Here is a 22,944-nt window from a genome sequence, read left to right on the forward strand (position 1 = left end):
AGTTGTCTTTCTTTTAACCTTACAACACATTCCACCTTTGTAATTTCACACATTTTTATCCCTAAGTAGCTCTAGTTCTGCATAAACTCTTATGTCTTTTATTTTATGGCAATTCATTAACCAATCATTTACTCCTAGAACCAAATATGTAACTTTAATGTCTATCAGCGTGCCATATAGTATAAGTAATAACTTTTTTATTTCATCTTTCATATCTTATTAGGCTGTTGGTTCTCAAAATTTAAGTAGGTTGCACTGCTCACCATTTAAATGGGAGATTCCCAAAGGAATATCTAAATAATGTAAGAAGAGGCATTGATTATTTACAGGAGGGAGCAACCCTTCTACTTGTTGAAATATTCTTTGATTCCTGTGCATTGTTTCTATACACTTAACAATTGCCATGTTTTATCCCAGAGGCGACTGTACCTCATCAGTAGGTTGAACGCAGTTTGTGTGATACACTGACATGGCGCCTTCTGCTGGTCACACTGGGGAGTTAGCTCAATCCTGACCAGAAGACCCTCTCCAGCACCCATCATCATTCTGCTCGCTCTGCACTTTGTTCTTCAGCCCCACCTGCCACTGTTGCCAACTGCAGCCAAAGTCTATGCCTGTCTTGTCCAATACGCTTCCCGGCGAACAGGTCAGTGCAACGTGGTGAAATGCCACTCGAGTATGCCACTCTGTAGAGCCACACGAGTGGGGTGCCCCTCCACCTGCTCTGCTCAGACGCCCCACCACAAGCAGCTCCTGTGGCTCTAGACAGGAGCCATGCACCTCCTGCAGCCAATGCTGCCCAAGCATAGCTCCTTCCCAGCGGCTCCTAGGGCTGCATGGCTCCAGCGGCAGATCCGGTGAGTCACCAGGGGCTCAGGGAGTATGGTGCCTGGCTATGGGATGTGTGTGTGTGTGTGCCTGGCTGTGGGGGCAGCACCTGGCTGGCTGGGGGCATGTAGCAACTGGTGGATTTCCTTTTGGACACCATTGGTCTGTAGCCTCTGTCTCAGGGACACATTGCCGTCCGTATCGCCCACCCTCCTTAGTAGCAAGATGTGGTGCAAGGTGGTAGAGGCCTGACCACTGCTCTGGGTTCTAGATGAGGGACCTTCTGGCAGCAGCCTTTTTCTCCTTCCTTCTCTCTTCCTTCACGGCCTCTTGCTCCCTGGCCGCTTCCCTTGGCCCTTGTGTCAAGGCCTGCAGCCTGGCAGGTGTCAGGCCAGAGCCTCTCTCTCTGTACCTCCCCTGAACCTGCTCAGCACTGGTCTCTCCAGGTGCTTCTCCCCTGGTCAGGAACTCAACCACCTATGTACTGCTGAGTGGCTTATACAGAGGGCTGCTCCAGCAAGCTGCCCTCTGATTGGCTTATCTAGGAGCCCTTTCCTAATTGGCTGGAGTGCTGTGCAGGCTCCCTCCAGCTTGCTTTAACCCCTTTCCTGCCAGAGTAGGACAGCTGCATCACTACATCCCTGTATATGGCTTTTACTTCATTTGTTAAGCACTTTGTGATCTTTCAAAAATAGTCACTGTCTTACAGCAAAACAAAAAGCAGTCAAGGAGCACTTTAAAGACTAGCAAAATGGTTTATTGGGTGAGCTTTCGTGGGACAGCCCCACTTCTTCAGACCATAGCCAGACCAGAACAGACTCAATATTTAAGGCACAGAGGACCAAAATATTGAGTCTGTTCTGGTCTGGCTATGGTCTGAAGAAGTGGGTCTGTCCCACGAAAGCTCACCTAATAAACTATTTTGCTAGTCTTTAAAGTGCTACTTGACTGCTTTTTGTTTTGATAGTGTATAGACCAGCATGGTTTCCTCTCTATTACTATTCATCATGTCTTACAGCACGTTACTGTTGGTTTTTGGGTTTTTTTCCTCCTCATACTATTTAAACATCTTTACCTCAGTATGTTTGCAGTAGCTTTTCTTTCTTGTGGTAGAAGGTCTGGGTCTCTCAAAACTTCTTCCAGCAAATTTAGAACGTTCATTTTCATCTCGTGGTTTAACTCAAAATCCTATGAAATAAGATGATCATATTGTTTTAAAGATTTAAAATGAATAACTCAAAATATGTTATCTGTTATTTTTGTTTTGCTTTTTCCTTACACTTAAGAAAATTTACAGAACAGAGTTACATGATGGATATGGCCCTGAATAACCCATTTTCTGACATTTATTTATTGTGTGACATTGGGCCAATTACTATTAAGCTCTCTATTCCACAGTTTTCCCATTTGTAAAATGTGAATAAGAACATTTACCTTTGTGAAGTGCTTTGAGATCTTTAATGATAAATACTAGGCCTTACTATGGTCATAACACAGGATGGCCACAGAACTGTCCCAAATTAATTCCTAGACCATATCTTTTAGTCAAACTTCTTTTCTGTATTTAAAAGTTGTCGGTGATGGAGTTTAAGCCCAAGCATAAATAGGAACACTCTCTGTGGACACTGAGTGTTGGAAAGATTAATGAATTTTAACAGGATTTGCAGGTGTCCAACAGAGGAGAGGAGCTCTTTCAAATATTTGCATTTGAGCTAAATGCAAACATTTGGAAGTGGAAACTATACCCAAAAGCTTCATTTACATATGTTATGTACATTATATGGTATTAACAGAAATATTCTTATCATGTTTGTGGCAATTCAACTCCTGTTTCCACGGGAACAGAAATAGAAGCACTGCCAACTGCAGGAAAGTTGCTGAAACTCTTGCACATTTTATTTGGTGCTGCTGGTTAAGAGACTTAGGCTACATCTGTACTAATGAAAGAAGGTTGGGCACTTAGATTCGACCTTCCTGGACACCATTTTGCCAATGCGCAAAGGGGCACGTTTTGTCAACATCAACCCTGTAATGCCTCATGAGTTGCAAGGATTAAGGAAGGTTGACGGGAGGAGCTTTCCCATTGACCTTCTGCCCTGAAGACAGCGTGGAAGTCGACAGCTGCAAAGTTGATTTCTGGGATGCAATTGCCATACCAAAAGTTGTGTAGCAGCCAAAGACCTTGTGGGTAAATGTACACATAGCCAAAGATGGCTTTTCTGAGAGCCCTTTTGCTCATGTGCACACCCTCCTGTCACCTAGGTGGAGGACATCCACCTGCCATCAGGCATCTTCTTTCTGTCACAGTTCTCTCATATTTTTCCTTTGACCATAGTCAAAGCTAATTCATAAATTTTACACTGACCAATGTTTCCAAGTGTTTTTTCCCTGTATTGCCCCGATAGTTATAGGCTACTAGAAAGAAAAAGTGATGCAGGATCAGGCTGTAAAAGAACATATAGTTCAGATATAGATGATACACAGAGTTAAGGGCCACAAAGTCCTGGTGGTACTTTCTTGTTTTAACAGAATATTTTCTGTTCCTGGTGGTTGGGTCTTAAGACATATCTTGTAGATTTTGAATAGGAAATCAGGCAAACTGTGAGAATTTTGAGTGCAAGGAGTAAGATGGAAGAAAGTGCTAAGATGACAGTATGTGGAATAGAGCTGCTGAATGTTAGTATTTTTCTTCTGAAAGCCTCTAAAGAACACCACCATGGATTTACATGATTTTAAGACCATGGAAGATTAACTAAAAGAAGGGCCTTAAAAGATTTTGCAAAGGTTTAAGATTACAGTAACAACTTTTATCATTAACATATCAAATTTGTTCTGCATCTGAGGTTGGCTATTCTATGACAGAAGCTGGATATGTGCAGTACCTTTGGCAGTCATTCACCTGTGGAATCAGCATTACACAAAATGGATGACCAAGACCCGATAACCTTCTTTAACGTGCTAGGTGAAAGCCTGACCTATGGAAGTCAGTAGAGAGGTTTTCCATTTACTTCAATAAAGCTAAAATTTTCACCTGCTATGTGGATCTCAGCTAGGCAGAGTTGGTCAAATATTTGCTATCCAAAATTATGTATTTTTAAAATCACAATGAATCAATTATTTTCATTATAAAAGTAACTTTTTCCTATAGTCATTAAATTTGTTTTATTTTATGTATAGTATTAATATATTTTTATTAAAAATACAGATTTATTTTATTTTATGAATCAGGACAGAAAATCATTGTATATCAGGTAAAGTGTGGAACAGGCATTACTGATTTAATCACTCTTTAAGTTCCTAATTACATTATAGCTGACAAGCTCACTCTTATATGGATAATTACAAATTTCCACAAGATGGCACTCCTGAGATTTCGAGATACACATCTCATAGAATGGAAGGGACCTCAGGAGGTCATCTCATCCAGTTCCCTAACCTCTTGGCAGGACCAAGAACCATCCCTGACATCTATTTGCCCCTGATCCCTAAATGGCCTCCTCAAGGATTGAACTGGGTTTTGCAGGCCAATGCTCAAACTATATCTGGAAAAAACAGATCTATTGATGAAGTAGTACATAATGAGCATCCATCCTTTCCTCCTAGATTTCTCTGGCTTCTGCAGGGACCTGAAGAGAGGCATGTTCACCTGAAAGGAGTTTCTGAAACTGCAAGGTAACTACAAATCCCAGCCAGCCAGCCAACACCACCACTAAAGAAAGTGACACTGACTAGGGAGAAGTCAGAGTGGCCAGGGGATGACATTATCATCCTTGGAGCAGAAATTGTTGGCAGAACTGCATCACCTTCCACATTTAAAGTTGCCATCTGCTGCAGAATCCCTAAAGGTCGGTGGAAGTTTGCCTTACCTGGAGCTAATTGCCCAAGCCTATCTTTTTAAACCCGTGGTGTCCCATACACTCCCTGTTCGCCACATGTGGCAAATAGGGCAGCGTAGTGCGGTGAAATGTGGCTCAGGAGAGCCGCAAATGTGGGGCACTCCTCTGGCCGCTTCACGTGCATACCCTACCTCATGGTGGGACAAACGCATGGCAGTGGCAGCTCCTCCAGCCCCAGTGCAACTCACACGGCAATGGCTTCAGACAAGGACGGCTTGTGTGACTCCAAATGAGTAATCTTGAGGAGGGAAGGATGCCTGGCTTGGGTGGCGCCTAGCTGGAGGGGGCTGTGCTTGACTCCAGGGGAGGCAGTGCCTGGCTAGAGGTGGGCCTGTGACACTTGGTTAAATTTCTCTTGGACACCACCGTTTTAAACCATAAACTCTTTGAGGCATAGACAACCTTTATGTCCAGATTTGTTGTAGTCAATGTAAAAAAAAGTTTCACTAAGTTTTATGGATTCTGGGTCAAGCCTGCAGCTCTATAATTTTTATAGCTCTAGACTTACTGTTAGTGTTAAAATCTTGAGATATAAATATATAGCTATAGATATTAGAACATATCTGTCAACGCTATGTTTGTTCAAGAACTCCTTTTAAACCATACAGTCTACAACTACAAAATTTGGTATGAAGCTTCCTTTTACCCTTATTTAAAAGATGGTCAGGGTTTGGTTGTGCCTGGAAAGTGGGAAATGCCAGAGAGTCCTGCCCTGGCCCCCCTGGGAGGAGCTGCCACTGTAGCAGCATCAACCTCACCATCACAGGTGACCCTGGTAACCCCACCTCCCAGCTCATTGTCCTGAGACTCCTACCCTACTTCTGCACCAATCATCTGCCATGACTTCTGCACCCCCAACCCTACCTTGAGCCCCCCAACCCTCTGCAGTGAGCCATTCACCCCCTTCCGTTCCTCACCCACACTCCAGCCTTAATTTTTCTTCTTTTTTGAAAAATACTATTACTGAAAAAAAAACATAAATTTTTCATTTATTTTCAGAAAATTACTTCAGTTAAAAAGCCAAGCAACGCTGGGTACATCTGCTAGCACTAAATAAAAACAATTATATGCCTGCTCTGTGAAGCGTTGGCTCCATCTTCCCCATCTCTGCCTCAAGGATTTTATTTGCCCCTGCCTACTCCAACTGTCATGAACTAAGTCATTTATGCAGGTATCTCAGAAATGACTGACAAGAAGTTCTGTTGTTTAATTAAAGAAACTGTTTAAATCTAAGAAGCAGGAATATTGTTGTTATTCTGAAAACAACCATTTTTGTACTACAAGCATTTGATGTCATTTATGTACAGCAGTCGTCTTTTCCATATATATGGATTTCATGAGCTTTTACATTACATATCCCCCATGTGCTGGTTTTTCCAATATTTGTCCTCTGATAGCATAGCAAACACACTTTAAAAATCTGAAGCAGTAAAACAAAGGTACAATTCAAAATGGAAATTAAGGGCTTGTCTATTCCTATGTTGCTAATTTTGTAAATAAATGATCTAATTAGACACTCAGGTGCCATGGTGATGAACTCAGTATAAAGTCTAGGTAGATAATTTGATACATTTGAATTGTATTGAGAGTGGTGAATTGTAGAAGTGCCAATAACATTCACTGTGAAGCATTAGCCACTAATCGCTAACTTTATCATTTTAGAAGGTTTTTTTTTCCTACTAATCCTCTCAATTTTTACTTACTGTGTAACCTGTTAACAGAATGAGTGTTTATGTGGTATATCAGAACAAGGATTTTACCTAGTATTTTCTATTTTCTGTTGATACAAGATTCATTTGTATGACAGGGATTTGCTGGTATATGGACTTCATTTAAATGGCTATACATGTCATAAACCAGAATACATTACTGTACAGCATGAACTCAGGCTTTTCGCTTCCACTTTATTATCAGAGAAAGAATCTGTTAAACAAAAATTAATTTCTCATTAAATTTTCCAAAGGCAAATTAAAAATGTTAACTTTTCACGACAGGACACACAGCTTGAACCTATTCTGAAGCTGAAACCTGTCCCAAAGTATCTATGTGCTTTTAACACAAATTTTCATGTAGTTCAAGCACAGACAGTAACTAACTCCAAGTCAGGACCAACATTTCAACATAATTTTTCATGGCCCAACTTCAAGAATTGCTGGAAAAAAATCTCCTTATTTATTTAAAATTTAGATTGCAGTAGCACCAAGAAGCCAACAAGGCTGGGTCCTCATTTTCCTAGACACTGTACAGACACACAGAGAATGCCAGTTCCTAGCCGTGTAATTTAAAAGATATGCGCTTGGATGAGACAATCAAGTTGGAGAGATGCTGGCGTCCAGGAGACAGGGCAACAAATAATAGGATGTGTGCAGTTCTAAGCAGTCATGAGCAGGGTTCACAGATCACAAACATTAACACATTTCCAAATGTAAAAGAGACAGAGTAGGTATTTCCAGAGTGCAGTGAGGAGAGTACCCATTTTGCTGTCACATTACATGCACAGGTTGCATAGGGTAAAATGCTTACTGGGCTGAGCACAGCAAAAAACCTAGTAAGATTTTAAAAAAAGAGAGACAGAGGCAGCCTATTAGCTGTGCTCTTTCCTATGGAATCAGCTCAATTCTAGAAGCTGGACGATTGCTGCCCCCGGTCCCCACCAGCAGGAGTCGGGAACACTGTGCATGGAGTGCACTTAGTCTTGATAGGAGAGGAAAGGCCTCATGTCACATAAGTAATCCATCAGTGATCCATGAGAACAGGAGTTTATAACAGCTTGGAGACTGAGGCTACGTCAACGCGATGAGATAAATTTGAATTCAAAGCAGTTAGCTTGGTTTTACCAAGTGACAGTCTTCACTTATAAATATCATTAGCTGGATGTAGGGAGCACTAATATTCATAGCATAGTATCATCAGAACCGGTTGGGTGTAGCGTCAAGTTTGAATTCAACACTTTGAATGAAGGCTAGTGTGGCAGCGCCATGTCTCTGAATCAAGTTCATTAGCCTCCAGAGGCTGACTGGTGCTGTTGCACCTGGCTCCCAGCTGCCTGCCACTCGCAGGAGCCAGAAAAGTGACTAGTGCAGCAGCCCTGGTCCGTTTCCCAGCTCCTGCAAATGGGCAGGAGCTGGGAAACTAACAGCGCTGCTGCACCTGGCTCCTGGCTGCCTGTCACTTGCGGGAGACGGGAGACTGACCAGCACAGCAGCTCTGGCTAGTTTCCCAGCTCCCCCAAGCTGTGGGAACCCTGGAACCAAGCTCCAGTGGTGGGGGTGCAGCAGAGGCTGGGTGGGATGGCACAGAATGTAGGGCTGAGGGAACTGTGGATAGATTCCCACAATGCACTGCTGCAACAGTCGATGTTTGGCCACTCTAGTGTGGCAGCATTAACTTGACTTTGTGTGGGCTTTGTGGGAAGTGAGGATACTCAAAATCAAACTTGTAAAACCCAGCATTACAAAATCAAATTTATCTGGTAGTGTAGATGTAGCCTGAATGAGTAGAAGGAGCAAAGCAAGGACAATACTGCTTAGATATTACAGTGATGTGTGCATTAGAAGGACATAGATCTGATCATATAGCAAAGATACAAAATAAATGATCTTACTCTGACCAGGATGCAAGAATGTAGGCACCCTTATAGAGTAATTTCTCTTTTATGTAACCTCCATGTGCTCATTATTTACTTGTTCCCATAATATAAGAACTAGAGGACATCAAATGAAATTAACAGGTAGCAGGTTCAAAACATATCACACAGCGCACAGTCAACCTGTGGAACTCCTTACCAGAGGACGCTGTGAAGGCCAGGACTCTAACAGAGTTTAAAAAAGAGCTCGATAAATATTTGGAGGTTAGGTCCATAGACGGCTATTAGCAAGGGGTAAGGTATGGTAACTAGCCTTTGGTCAAAGGCGGGAGATGGATGGCAGGAAACAAATCACTTGATCATTGTCTTCCGTTCACCTCCTCTGGGGCATCAGGCATTGGCTACCGTCAGCAGACAGGATACTGGGCTAGATGGACGTTTGGTCTGACCCAGTATGGCCGTTCTTATGTTCAGTCTTCTTTTAAATACTCCAAGGAGAGCAAGCAATAAACAGGGAACAGAGGGAGCAAAAGACTCCACAAAATCCTCCAGTGACATCACATGGAAACCTAACTGACCGGGGATGCATTTGAACACTACAGTGATGAGGGGGACAGGAGGTAGGTAACACAGGCACTGTACAGTAATCCCACAAGAGACGCACATTCAAAATGTGCATATCTTGCGTTTACATGAGAGGCACAGGGGGGAGGCAGTGCTGGAGCAGGCAGTGCTGGGGGGGCAGGGAGGCGTAGGGGGGACAGTGCTGGGGGGGGCGCTCCCAAGCCTGCAACTGGAAGCCAGTTTGGGAGCGCCTGGCTGGCAAAGCCAACCACGGGGTCTCCAGCTGTGGGGTGGGGAGACCTGCAGCCCCATGTCTGGATGCCATTCCTGCAACCCCCACATAACTCGAGCGTTTGCTGTACATGGAAAAGTCTTGAATAATCTCTAGCAGGAAGTCATTCACAGAGTCAGATTATCTGACTTCAGCATAACTCTAACGCTTTATGTACAAATAACCTCCCAACTGCAAAGAGGTCAGCTGGAAGGTTAGCAGCAGGGTTGCAGTTGCCATGTGATGAGGAACAGAAGTGGGAGGGGTTGTCAGGATAAATATAACAGAACTCTCCCATTACAGCCTTTGCTGAATACATGTGAACTTATTTCATTTCTCTCTTCTTCCATTTTATTGTTCATTACATAGTATTAGGCTTTGAAGAGGCAGAGGAATGGAAGGTATCTCCGGAAGGGCTTTGGCAAGCACGGCTGGCCCCTAAGAAACTGTTACATATCTGAGATAGGGCCCTGTATTTGGGAAGTGGTGCGGGGGGGGTTGCGCTCAGTTCACACCTAGGAGCGGTCCTAGTCAGTTGTGCTCAGGAAACCCCACAGTTAGGATCTCATTTTTAGCGAGGGAAGAAAGGAGGTTAACTGTCCCAAAGGTCCCCCCTTTCAGCTGTCTCCAGAGATGCTGCAGTGTTGCCACATGACACCCTCGAACGTTTCCTGATTCAGCCAATACCAAAACTGGCTATGAGCATAAAGACACATTGTATTCAATCTTCCATTTCACCTCACCTTGTGAGCAGGTGCGAGGGTTTACAGCAAGGAGCCTATAGTGTAGACACCACAGGAGAGGGGAACAGGACACCAATCTGGGTGGAGATGGAGGAGAGAGTGAACAGGGAAAGAAAAAGCAGAGAGAGATGTGAAAGGAGAAAGGGGAAAACAAGGGGAGCAGAGGAAACTACTGGTGAAGGACACAAGGGGGGCACCAGCCCTGTGACTCCTCCCTGTGCCATCCCTAGCCCAGGAGAAGGCCATCCCTAGGAGGATGCGGGTCTGGGAAGAAAACTGTCCTGCCCCAGGCCACACCCCTCCCTCCTACCCGACTCCACCCCTTTCCAAAAGCTCCCACTCCCTCTCCCCATTCCAACCCTGTTCCACCTATTTCCCAAACTCCCTCCCCCAAGAGCTGTGGCCTGGGGGACTAGCCAGGCACTGATGTCGGCAGCAGGAGTTGGGCCCCTTGCGCACTCACTAGCAACAGCAGAAGCAGAGCAATTCTGACCCAGCTCCCTCTGCTCCCCCAGCTCCCAGTTGCATCACTCAGCCTCCCACCATGGATGAGTGCAGGGGGCAGGTTTTCACCTCTTCTCCCAAACTTCCTCCCTCAAGCAACTGCTGCTCCCCCAAACTCTCTCCTCCCAAGTAGCCGCTGCTCCACCTTCTTCACAGCCCCGGTCAACCTCTTCCCCACTGCTGACCTTTTGCCCCCCTCTCCCAGCATTTGGGAATGCACACAGCCTTTTGTGCCCCCTGCATCATCCCTGAAAGAGAGATACATTGGGTAGGAATAAAGGTGAGGGAAAGATTGATATAGTGGTGGAAGTGTTATAATAATGGTGGAGTGACGGGAGGGCAAGGAAAAGGCCAGTTTTTTAGGCAGGGAGGAAGCAGCAGCTGCATGTACTGGGCTTGTGCTTGCTCTTCTGCCCATTCCCCTGACTGTCAGGGAGCAAGGTAGAGTACACAGTTAGCACGCCTCTCATTCCAGGCTCGGGAGGGGGAGGGGATAGGGCAGAGGAGTAAGTCACAGTCTGTGTCCCTTACCCTGTCTCTCTAATAGGAGAATGGGAAAAAGAGCGAGCAGCATTCTGGTATGCAGGCTGCTGCCTCCCTGCTCTCCCCAGATGGCACCCTTGGGGTTAGGGATTGATAGGCAGGAAGGTAAAATGGAGAAAAATACTTTCAGAGAAACAGGGAGAGCAACTGGGAGGGGTATGGAGAAAGTTTTAAGAGTAGGGAGAAGAAAAGCAAAGTAAAGGATTAAAAATAACAGATTAAAAGAGGATCTTGCAGCTTAAACTTCAGACAGTCTGTGGTGGCTCTGTGTGGGTGCATACAGAGGAGTGAAGAAAATACATGAAGATACTTCCCTCCCTGAGGCCCCTGTGCAGAAGACACCTTAAAATAGTAGAAGAGCACAGGCGCAAGACAGACTTGTGCTACCAGAGTGAGGCTAAGGCTGGTCATGCTTGAGGGAACTGCAACTCTGAAAATCTCGGTCACAGTCAGTTACATGAAATATCAAAGAGCAGAATCATGCTATCTACAGGGACCCACCAATATTTTCAAGTAAAGTAGGCAAATTTTCCACTGGACAGTTTTGGCATTTGTGATGTTCTAAAATAAAATTTCATTGTTCAATGTAAAAGCAAACTTTAAAAGCATATTTCGATCCTAATTCCTCTGACAGGACAAATCTTGTATAAATTAACTTGAACAAAACAATTATAGATGGAGAAGGGAGAAGTAACAGAAATAATAATAAGCTACAGACAGAAATGTACTTATTCCAGGCTTAAAAAAAAAAAAAAAAGAGAGAGAGAGAGAGAGAATCACTTTGTCTTCTCTCTAATTTCAAGGGCAAAGCACCATTTTTAGGGGGGAAATTTTACTCTTTCATCCTTAATGGACTATAATTAGTTTAAAAGTAAAAGCTGTGAAAATAAAATGACTAAATAATTCTCATGGCACATCAAACAAACTTTTTAATGTCTAGGGACTCTATAGCTTCACAGTACACTGAAATCTGGAAAGGAGATTCCAGTTATTGTCAGAAAGTTTTCAGCACACATGAGAAATGTGACATTTCTGCCTCTGAGTTCTGTGAATGTTTAAGAGTACCACAAAAAGAACTCACTGAAGAAGGACCTGTCAGACTCCAGCAGAGGTAACAGTAATATACATCTAATTAATTTGACTGACTGTATGCTTGGCTAGAATTTTGAGGGTAATTCTCATTCCCTGAAGGGTCATGGAAGATCTACCCTTACACTTCTGCAATTTTTTGCTCGACTGAAGTAACAATCCAGTACATTAATATTTTATACAAATGCATATGCTACATACAGTACATAATTACCCAAACACTTCTAATTCTCTCACGTGACCAATAATTCATTGGAACGTTTATTTATGGTTCTTCTGTTTTAACAAAAAGTTCTGTGGACTTCTCTTTTTATGTTGCAATTTCCATCGTGGGGAGTGGCTGAGTGTAAGATAGGGAAGCAGGGCGGGAAGAGAGAACCATGCAACCTGAAAAATTTTTACATTGTTGGGGGCCAAAGGTGCTGAAGAAGAGCTCCAAGCAGCTTGAAAGCTTGACTCTCTCCTCAGCAGAAGTTGGTCCAATAGAAGATATTATCTCAACCAGCTCATGTCTCTATGATTCTGTCAGATCTTAGTAGATCTCACTTTGTTTTGAAACATTAACAACAGGTTGAAGATACTTACTGATATTATACCTTGTACATCACTAAAATTGAATTGTCTGAGATACATTCCTATATAAAGTTCCTCAATTATTCAAATCCTTAGCCTTAGGCGCAAGTGTCTGAATTTCATACTCACCTCTAAGTGTAATCAAAGACTACTGCATAATCCTTCTGCTGAGGAGGTTCAATATCTAGGTTCCTTTTCAACAATACAAAGCCCTCACCCAGTAACCTGGGAAAAATCACGCACCACCCCAGGTGCCTGTGAGAGGCAGTATTTCCCCACTTGCAACCACACAGTCTGAGTGTAGAAAAGAAACATTTTATGAGAGGAAGGAAGTCACCTGGCATTAATTAGGGAAAACGCCACAAGTAGGATTCATAATCATAAAACTGCCTTCTGCCTCATGTTCTTCAGTTCTACAACCAAAAGTTCTTTTTCTGTGCCCCTCTCTGCTCATTCACCATACCCCACTCACAATGGTTGTCCTTGGTCATTGGGACTCATGGCTCAGAAGTGCACCTGTGTGAACTCACCTCCCATGCAGGCAAGAAGGCACCTTGCTTGTTCCACCCTCTGAGCACTTGCTCTGGTTGGTTGCCCGGACAGCAGTGGTTTCTCTCTACTAGCCACCCTGCTGTCTGCTTGTTCACCGCTCCCACTGACTAGACTGCTTGATGCTTCTGTCAGCTGACTGTCAGTTGTCTTCTGCAGCCACCTGTTTCTCTGCTGTGACCTCTGCAAGTCAGTCTCTTAGTGATTTTCAGCTTAGAACAAGCTGGGCAGAAATGCTGGTCCAGTACACAAGCAATTTCAGCTCTCATTTAAGCGTTTAAAATAACTAAGGCCTAATGATGCTAATGGTGCCTGTTCAACTACATCTTTGAACAGTGGCAAGGAACAGGTTAAATCAGACCAGGAACCCTTTGGTAGAGACCATACCTCCTGGGTGGAACCCTACCCCACTCCTCTTACTTTCACAGTTGTCTGGCATTCGAGCCCCTGACTTAACAAGGACCTTTCATTTGGGATAGGTTAAGCAGTTCTGATCTCCTTTATCGTACAACAAAGACAATAACATGGATAACATTTCTCTGCCCCTGTATCCAGTATTAAAGCGATTTGTAACACAACACCTGCCAAAGTTGATCACTTTGAGCAACACCACTCTGTCGGCTGGATATCTTGGCTGATTATGGTGTCTTCATGTAAAAACAGTTTGCTCCTGAAATCTCTCTCCCTCCCAGCTGTCAGGGGAGGGCTCATTTAGACCCTGCTTACATCAGCATATAAATCTCTACACTGGATACTCACTAGAACTGAGCTAGCACAAAGAGTGAAGTAAATTGCACCAGATAAAGGTCTGGTGCACATAATTTCTCCTCTGGAACCAGGGCAGAACCAGAGACCAACTCAGCTCCTGCTCAGGGCTGCTGGCAATGCCACAGCTGTATGTAATTTGCAGACAACCATCTTCAGCCAGAGGACCAGAACATTCAAAACCATTGTAATTGGGATTTTCAAAGGAAGTGATGAGAACAGGCACAAAACTCCTAATTTGAAGTTAATAGAAATAGGGAACCAAACTGTATTTGGCTCTTTCAAGAAGGCCAGCCTCCATGGCTAAATCTCAATACAGGCAAATACTGATCTAATACACTAATACAATTCTTCACTTCTCACTGACTCAAGCGTTTTTCCAAATATTGCCAGCAACACTGCTTCAGCTCCTCTCTCCCTTCAGCAGAGGCAGAAAAAAACTCCAATTTACAGCTTACCATGTTTAGACGAAAGAAGACGACAGTACCACAAAGCAAAGAAAACGAGCCTATGGTACTGTTTATTTGAGTACTAAAAACATCTACAGACTTCATCCTCTTAGCTTCATTTGCTGTCCCTCAGTGGCAGTTTGTTTTCACAAGTCTTCTTCCTTCCCCACAAACGAGCAAGGCTCTCATCCCCACAGAAATGGCCCTAGCATTTGTGTTTTAATTATTTAAGATGATGAAATCCTATGCTGTTTCTCTCAGGTCAATTTGGAGACAAAGTATAGACATACACATACTGCAGTTTTTCTGGCAGAAGAGCTTCATTTACTTACAGAAAATGGTTCAGGACAGATAGAAGGAAAATGATGAAGGTGTGAGGGAGAGAGAATGAAAAGAATATTATATAATTTTAAAAAAAGAGTGAAAAACTTACATCATTAATTAATTAATAAATTCATGGCCTTTAAAGCTATGATTCTCTCACACAGTTTTGCATAAGTAAAACATCAAATTATTTGCCTGAATGTTTTTGCCAATTTTTTATCTGAATCTTGAGATATTTTCCCCCTTCTAAAAAAGTGCAGAAATTATAGTGTTACCAATATACTATTCTTTGAAACTTAAAATGCAGCATACCACTAGAGTGTTAAAAAATAATAAAGAATCTTCTCCTGCTCATCATTTACTCCTTCAGTTTCAGAATAACACTACTGGCTTATTAATGCATTCTCAATGAACAACCCTAGTTACTTACTTTGCAGTTCTTCCGCTTTCAGTAATTCTAAAGACAAGATCACATTTTAGATTTAATGACGTCTGTGTTTAGGTCGAGTAAAAAGTCTTTTTAAAAAAAAATACTCATGACATTAGTTTTCATACAGTTTAGTTGTTTACAAGGGTAAACTAAATCATATCATAACCCAGCAGAAGAAATACTATACAATGCCATCCAGTAGCTGATGCCAGGGAAGGACATGCTAGGCCCTTTCGCTGGGTACCCCTAGCTGCTTTCTCTTCTCAGGCTCCTGTTGATACTGGATCTATGTTGTGGGTGGAAGGTGGCCACATTGGGAACAAGTTCTTGGACAGAGGAGGATTTAGAGAAAGGAGTAAAGGGAGTACAGGATGGTCAAGGTTAGGGAGAAAAATGTTAATGACCCGGATGTGTATCTAACATCACCTCAGACATTTTATTTGTACTTTTCTCTGTGGTTGTCTGTCTGTATTGTTTATTTAAATTATAAACCTTCTGGGCAGGAACTTTATACTCTTCTATTTGTACAGCCCCTAGCATATTTTGGGCATTACAGCAATATAAATCATTATAATTATTATAATTTTAGGGAGCCATTCATGTATACAGAAGTAAGAGTTACTGGCACCTCACTCACAGCACAGAGGCAGACCTATTGTTATGCACTCAGTTACAGCTATTTATACACTGCAACAGTGCGCACTCCTGGAGTGGTGTTCTTCCATCTACTAAAAAAAGAAAGTCTAAAACAAGTATTTTCTTGCTTAGCCTTATACACATAAATAATATATTTTTCAGGTTACTTATGCTTAATTCAAAATGGGGCTCACAGACCTCTAGCAAAAGGGACTCACGTTAAACAGGAGGAAAATTGTCTCCCCTGCCATGGCTGAAACACAGAGGACTTTAATATTTCAGTCTTAGGTGGGGTCTGACTAGGACATATAAGATGGTTCTCCAGTCAATTGCTCTGACGACTGTGAAAATCAGTTGTGAAAGTTCACCCTTTTATTGTTTGTCTTTAAAAGGGGTTATCCCAATTCCATTCCTTTCTCTCTCTCTCTGTGTGACAGGGAGATTAGATCATACATGTACTTACACACACACTTACCTATAAACTAAACAAACTAGTTCTCCTACGGAGTGAGAAGAAGGCAACAGGTAAAGAGAAACAAAGTTGGTTATTTCTGTCTTCAAATGACACCACCCATCTCAATGGATGGGAAACGTGATGGGGCCAGTGACTGGGACAGCCCTTGTTGAACAGGGGAGGACAGCATATAGTGCAGGGTTACTGAAGCAGCCCATTCCTCCAGAATCTCTCATATGTGGGGAGGAAGTTCACTGGTCCCTTGCCCTCCTCTGCCACTGAGTGAAACCCTAGACTGGGTTATGTGGAGATGCCTCTCACTCTGTTTCAGCAGTCCTACTTCCTACGCTGTATTGGTAAAATCAGAGCTGTTTTGAGGCCAGGAAGGAATTTTTTTCTTCTCATAGAGGCCAAGTTGGCACTGTGGTTTTACCAAAGGCCATTGTTTGCCTCGACTTCCTGTATGTTGGACAATAAATATAGTACCCTGTAACCTCCAAACTCATTGTGTCCCTTTTACGGGAACACCTGTGGCACAGACTGTGGCGGGGGAGGAACAACGGTAGCACAGCAACACACTCCACTGGAGACTTTCCCTGACACTCCATTGTGACAGGGATGGTGTCTGGAAGTAACAGGGGACATGGAGCCAGGTGCGTCCCTGAGAACGGCGTGTCAGATAAGCACCCCACTTACAACCCTCTCACGCCCTCCCTGGCCTGGAAAAATTCTTTGATGTTCCAAAGGCTTGAGAGAATAACACACAAAATATAACAGATTAAGATTTTTATAAATATATATTGAGGAAAAAAATCCATTAAACTTAAATATATGCATCACAACAACATTTGGTTCTGTGGTCATTTCCTCTCTGCCAAAGCCTGGGGCTCTACGAGTTAGTTTCATTGATGGTTAGTGGCAATTAGTATAAAAGAAATGTCTGATAACATTGCAGACAGAATTTCAATGGAAAGTAGTTGATAGGGACTTTTTTAATGCTGCCTGGGTAGGTGCTATTCTCTATTATACTTTTAAAAAGAAGGCTTGTCTGGCAGTTAAAGTATTGGACTGGAACTCAGGAAATCTGGATTCAATTCCTGGCTTTGTTACAGACTCCTTGTGTGTCCCTGGGTAAGTCTATCAACATTTATTTGCAGGGCAATATATCTCAAGTTCTACAGCCAGGAACCCACTGTGCCAGGCACTATGCAAACACTCTCATCTGTGCTCAATTCCTCATATGTAAAGTGAAAGTAACAGTATTTTCTTTCAATCACCTTTTTTCTGACCCGCCCACACTGTAAGTTCTTCAACCTAATAAATTATTCTGTTAGTCTTTAAAGTGCTACTTGACTGCTTTTTTGTTTTGATAGTATATAGACTGGCATGGCTCCCTCTCGGTTACTCTTCAGTACAGAGACTCTTTCTATATTTATGTACAGCATCTAGCACAATGGTGCTCTGAACTTTGTAAACATGTCTAGATTCTGCCACAATACAGATAATAAAAGAATAAAATGATGTCCATTTCTCCAGGCACAGGGGGCTGCTTACAAAGGGCTTTTTGCCAGCAGAACCACCTCTAAACTGCTTGTTTTCTGCCAGCGGGGCAAATTTTCATGAATATGCAAATTAGATGCACGAATATGCAGTGAATGACTATTTGCATTTTCGAGACTGCTCATTTGCATCATGCTGTCGGCAGCATGGCTCAGTGTAGATGCAGCCTGTCTGCAATAAATAAAACAAACAAACTTCAGGATGTGGGGATCAGGAAACAATAAACGGTATTTATTCATACAACAATGTATGACTGGATTAGAATATTATTGGGATTTATCTATCTGTCTTCCTCTGAAGCATCAGGTACTGTGTAAAGCTACCCACTGACAGGAAAGACACCAGATTAAGTAATATAATGGATATGGTAAGGTCTATGTTGTTAAGATGCCCGGTAGTTATCATTATTATAGCTGTTACCTTGATTACTTTTAGTGCTTCTCCCTTGTCAGTATGACTACTGCTGCTGTACAGCACCACGGCTCTGAAACATTGTATAGCTGAAGCAGAAGTGAAAAGAATTCTGAGTGGGCTGAAGAAATGATCAAGATCCTTTCCATCTGCATATCACAGAAAGAGAGTACATGGTGGAATTCACCTGTAAAAATGGAACTGAACAGTACCTGAGCATGTTTGGAGACCCAGTGACGCAGGACATTCAGGACACGATTAGTGGCTGCTCTGCGTATTATGAACTCTTTGTCACACATTCTTTCAGAGTTGTTAAATCCTGTAGGGAAAAATTATCATAATTACACCAAATGTACAGGTAGCTAAAACAAGCCCTTGAAATACATTATAAATAGTTCTGGTAAAGAGAAAGTACCCAAGACATTTCTATTTAATGGAAGAAAATGGGCAGATGCAGAATACAGAAAATATCATTTGGGCTACAGAAACATTGTGGGATTCACACAAGGTAATTCCTCCTTACTTTAGCTAAATAGTTTACTGTGCTTAGCTCTCAGCAATATGCTGAGGGACAGCTGTCTGTCTTAATTGCTTTAAATAAAGACAAGATATGGCAGGGCAGGGGGAGGTGAGAGACAGAAAACTCAGACAGAAAGATTGTGAAAGAAAGATGAATGTGACTTGGAAAATGGAAGCTGAAGAAGAAAAGTAAAGGAGGAAAAAAGCCTGCAGAAGAAATGTCCCTTCATAAAAACAGTACACTACTGCTCAGGCTATATCAGCCAAGAAAGAAAGCCACCTATAGCATTCTTTAAAAATTGGTGTAGTTACTGAGTGGAAAGTGGAGTAAGAGGAGACATGCTTTCACATTAATTTTGACTTCCTAGATTTCAAAGTTAGCTTGTCAACTAAGTCATAACCCCACAGCTTTTGTGAATATATGTTTGTTTCCCTCTCTACTATATTTAAGAGCACATATTTTTAGAAGCATACAAGAAAATGACTGCCTAGACTTCCTTCACAATTTCTTTCCGCAGTTCTCTAGTAGGCCTGATTATAATATACTATATATGCTAATAAATATAACCTTTTTATATGTCAAGTGCTTGAATTAGAAAGTATTCAATGATTTTGGAGGTATATTTAAGGAAGTTACAGTAACTGAAGGTTGCTTGTTAGTACAGTACAATCAAAAACTGAGTCTGCTTTTGATGTCTCTCACACAACAGATCCCTATGACCACCTGGATGCTCTCTCCTGTATAACTAGCTTTTTGAACAGATTTATTATTTTTTTAAAAACTGTTTCTAAGGCCCCTTAAACTGTTACAAAAAGAAACAAGAGATTAAAACATCTATATACTTTGTTAAAAGCAGTGAATGTATCTTGGGGAAATGCTTCTGTTTGGTCTGCTTTTGTTTTCTTTTAAAGACAAAGCAAAACCAAGCTAAACTTATGTTATAGTTCTAGAAAGGCATACTGAAAAAGACACAGAAGTTCAACTAAGTCCTGAATTTTATATTAAAGATTAGACTTCAAACCTGAATTTGTTTTACTGGGGATATGCATTTCAGGAAGGCCGTTTGTACTTGGGCATATTATACTGCGGCTGACATTTAAGATGGAACATCAAAGGAAATTTCATATTAAAAGGATTTAATTGCCATAAACTGCACAACGAACAAAATCTCAGTGGTTTTAGCCAATAAAGGGTAACCTAGGTAACATTTCTCCGCTAAATATCTAATCCTTTCACAGTTAACCTCTTGAAGCAGCAATTAGGCATATGTATTATAAATTGTTCAATTAGCCACTACTGCAGCACTAAAACTCACAATGAAAATTATATATGAAGTCTATAGTGACTACTTCAAAAGTAATGCTAAGGGAGACACTAATCGTATTTCAGGGGAGCTGGAAAGGAAAACAAGAAGAAACCCACAGAGACTACTTCCACTTTTCTGCAAAAGACTAGGAAAAAATAAAAGAAACATTGAAAAACATCCAAAGCTCTACTCTTGTGCAACCACCACTGCCCTCTCCTTCCTCATCTCAATGTTTTCAGCAATTTAAAGATAGTTAGTTTATTGCACAGACCAAGAGTACAATTCCTACCCTATCTCATAAAACTGGAGGGGACCTTGAGACATCACTGAATCCACTCCCCTGTACTCACAGGAGAACCAACCACCCTTCTTGAATTTTTTTTTTTAATTACCCCAAGTACTAAACGTCTCCTTAAAGATTGATCTCACAACCCTGCATTTAGCAGGCTAGCACTGAAACCACCAAGCTATCCCTCCACCATATTGAACTGCTGCTATATCTTCAGATCAATTTCATTCTATAATCAACTTATTTGGGCAGATCTTAAATCCATAGACGTACACACTATTTGTGCAGCCAAATACCTTTATATTTACCATAGCTCACACACGTATCCGCATGTGTATACAGGGAGAGCTTTAATCTTATGCAGTCTTTGTGGTGTCCAATACATTCTTAATTAATTATTTTTGTTGAATCAAACGTAAGTCTCTAGAGGTTATTTTATATCGCGTAATACAGATTACAATTGTGGAGCCTTTAAAAGGCTTGATGCTCTCTTTGGCTATGTATACACTAGAGCATAAAATTGCTTTTAAGGAACTCAGCTCAATTTTACAATGTGATTGTCTTCACTGCAAATGCCATTAGGTCAATTTTAAGAGGTGCTAAGGTCAATTTTCTTACCCTACCTCGCCAACATGGTGTAACATCAAGTTCGAATTTCAAAATCGACAATGCTAGTGTGGAAACAGTATTACTTTAAATCAATTCTATCAGCCTCCAGAGGTATCCCACAATGCCTCGAATGCCTCCATTCTGGCTGCTGTCAACTTCACTTTCCCTAGCAACTTTGCTGCTCTCCCGATGTGCAGAAAGTAGGAAACAGGAAGCTTGGCAACGTGAATTCAATTTTCTTTCTGGCCAGTGTGACGACTGCATCAAGCCATGACTTCTCAAGGTTGCAAAAGAACCCCATCAGGAGAGCCAGGATCTCATTTTTGTATGGGTGGATGAATCTGTGCTGAATAAACATCAGGGATGCTCAGCTGTGCTGGCTGAAAATCAAGCTCCCACACCCACCCACATGGCTGCCAGGCTGTGTGAACCATGCCTGAAGACAGCAGCATGCCCTGTCCTGTGCAGGGTGAAGGACTTCTTCTGTACAAGAAATGTCTTTTCTCTGCTTCACGTTTCATGGGGCTGGCCCCTGTTGGGGCGAATTTAACATGTTATTAAATGGATATTTGTTAAATTTGTTAAATGTACTTGCTCAGGACGTTGCTGAACCTCCATCAATCAGCACTGACAACTATATGTTAGAGGTCATCCATGAGTTCGTTTACCTCAGGTCCACCATCACTGACACCCTGTCATTGGAGTCTGAGCTAAATAGGAGGATCAGAAAAGCAGCCACAACTCTGTCCAGACTCAGCGAGAGAGTGTGGAATAACATCAAGTTGTACACCCACACCAAAATGCAAGTCTACAGAGCCTGTATCCTCAGCACCCTCCGGTATGGCAGCGAGTCTTGGACCCTGTACACCTGCCAGGAAAAGAGGCTGAACATCTTCCACTTGTGATGCCTCAGGCACATCCTTGGAATATCATGGAGGGACAGAGTGTCCAACACCGCTGTCCTTGAGCAAGCTGGAATCCCAACCATGTACACCCTCCTCAGGCAGCAGCGGCTCCGCTGGCTTGGCCACATCCACAGGATGAATGATGGAAGGATCCCAAAAGACATCCTGTCTGGCGAGCTAGCCTCTGGCAAAAGACCTCCCAGATGCCCCCAGTTGCACTACAAAGATGTTTGCAAAAGGGACCTTAGGGAGGTAGACATCGAGCCGGACAGCTGGGAGGAGCTGGCAGACAATCGCAGCAGATGGAGGCAGGAACTACACAAGGGCCTTCAGAAGGGTGAGATGAGGATCAGATAGCTAGCAGAGGAGAAGTGAGCCCACAGAAAGCACAGTAAGGACCTGCCAGACACCCATTACACATGCAACAGATGCAGCAAGGACTGTCACTCTCGTGTGGGCCTTCACAGTCACAGTCGACACTGCAAATGATGATCCCAAGTGGAACTATGAAGGGTGCGATCCATAGTCTACGTAGACTGAAGGATGCCTACTACTACTACTACTACTACTACTACTACTACTACTACTGTTAAATCTCCCACATAGATTCTGGTGGAAAGGGGACTCCATCTTGCTTTCCATATTCAACATGGAGTCCATACTAGGCTACATTTTGAAAGATGGTTGCCAGAGATGAGTAGTCATCTTCCCTCAGAAAAGGGCAGGAAACTAAAGGTGGGAAAGGGTTAGGTCTCCTGACCAGAATCTGCCTGGAGACAAGGGCCTATAAAAGGGGGTGGAGCAATCACCTCAGGGTTCTCACTCTCTAGTGTCTCCTGTTAGCACTGGTGGTAACATCTAACCTTGTGAGCCTTTCTGCAGGAGATATAGAGGCGGCCCCTGGTGGCTACACCACCAGGTGATCAGTTGCATTAATTGCCTTTCCATTCCCCCTGCTTCATAAGTGCTTGTTGTTGTTATGTGCTGGGACTGATGCTAGCCTCAGGATGTGAGCATGGCAGAGGTAAAATAAAAAGTTTGGGGTCTGGGTTTCTGAAACCATCCCCACCAATGGTGAGATGAAATGCTCTTGATTATATGGGGCTCAGGTCAATGCCCCAAGTTAATGGCTTAGCAATC

The 22,944-nt window shown here is 42.6% G+C and overlaps 1 protein-coding gene and 1 long non-coding RNA gene across 2 annotated transcripts in view; one reads left to right on the forward strand and one right to left on the reverse strand.

The window, feature by feature from the left end:
• Positions 1-22,944, reverse strand: part of RASGRF2 (Ras protein specific guanine nucleotide releasing factor 2) — a 199,736-nt gene that overhangs the window by 28,898 nt on the left and 147,894 nt on the right. Inside the window, exons 18-19 of the mRNA XM_074995389.1 lie at positions 18,388-18,494; positions 1,904-2,016 (exon numbers count right to left, since the gene is read on the reverse strand). Of these exons, the coding sequence (XP_074851490.1) occupies positions 1,904-2,016; positions 18,388-18,494 (220 nt within the window). The remainder of the gene's footprint in view (positions 1-1,903; positions 2,017-18,387; positions 18,495-22,944) is intronic.
• LOC142013677 (uncharacterized) lies at positions 420-5,860 on the forward strand. Its single transcript, XR_012645759.1, has 3 exons — positions 420-646; positions 4,432-4,500; positions 5,724-5,860. It is a non-coding gene; the product is annotated as an uncharacterized LOC142013677 (long non-coding RNA).

The sequence above is a fragment of the Carettochelys insculpta genome, chromosome 5 (assembly GCF_033958435.1).
Source record: "Carettochelys insculpta isolate YL-2023 chromosome 5, ASM3395843v1, whole genome shotgun sequence".
Classification (NCBI taxonomy): Eukaryota; Metazoa; Chordata; order Testudines; family Carettochelyidae; genus Carettochelys; species Carettochelys insculpta.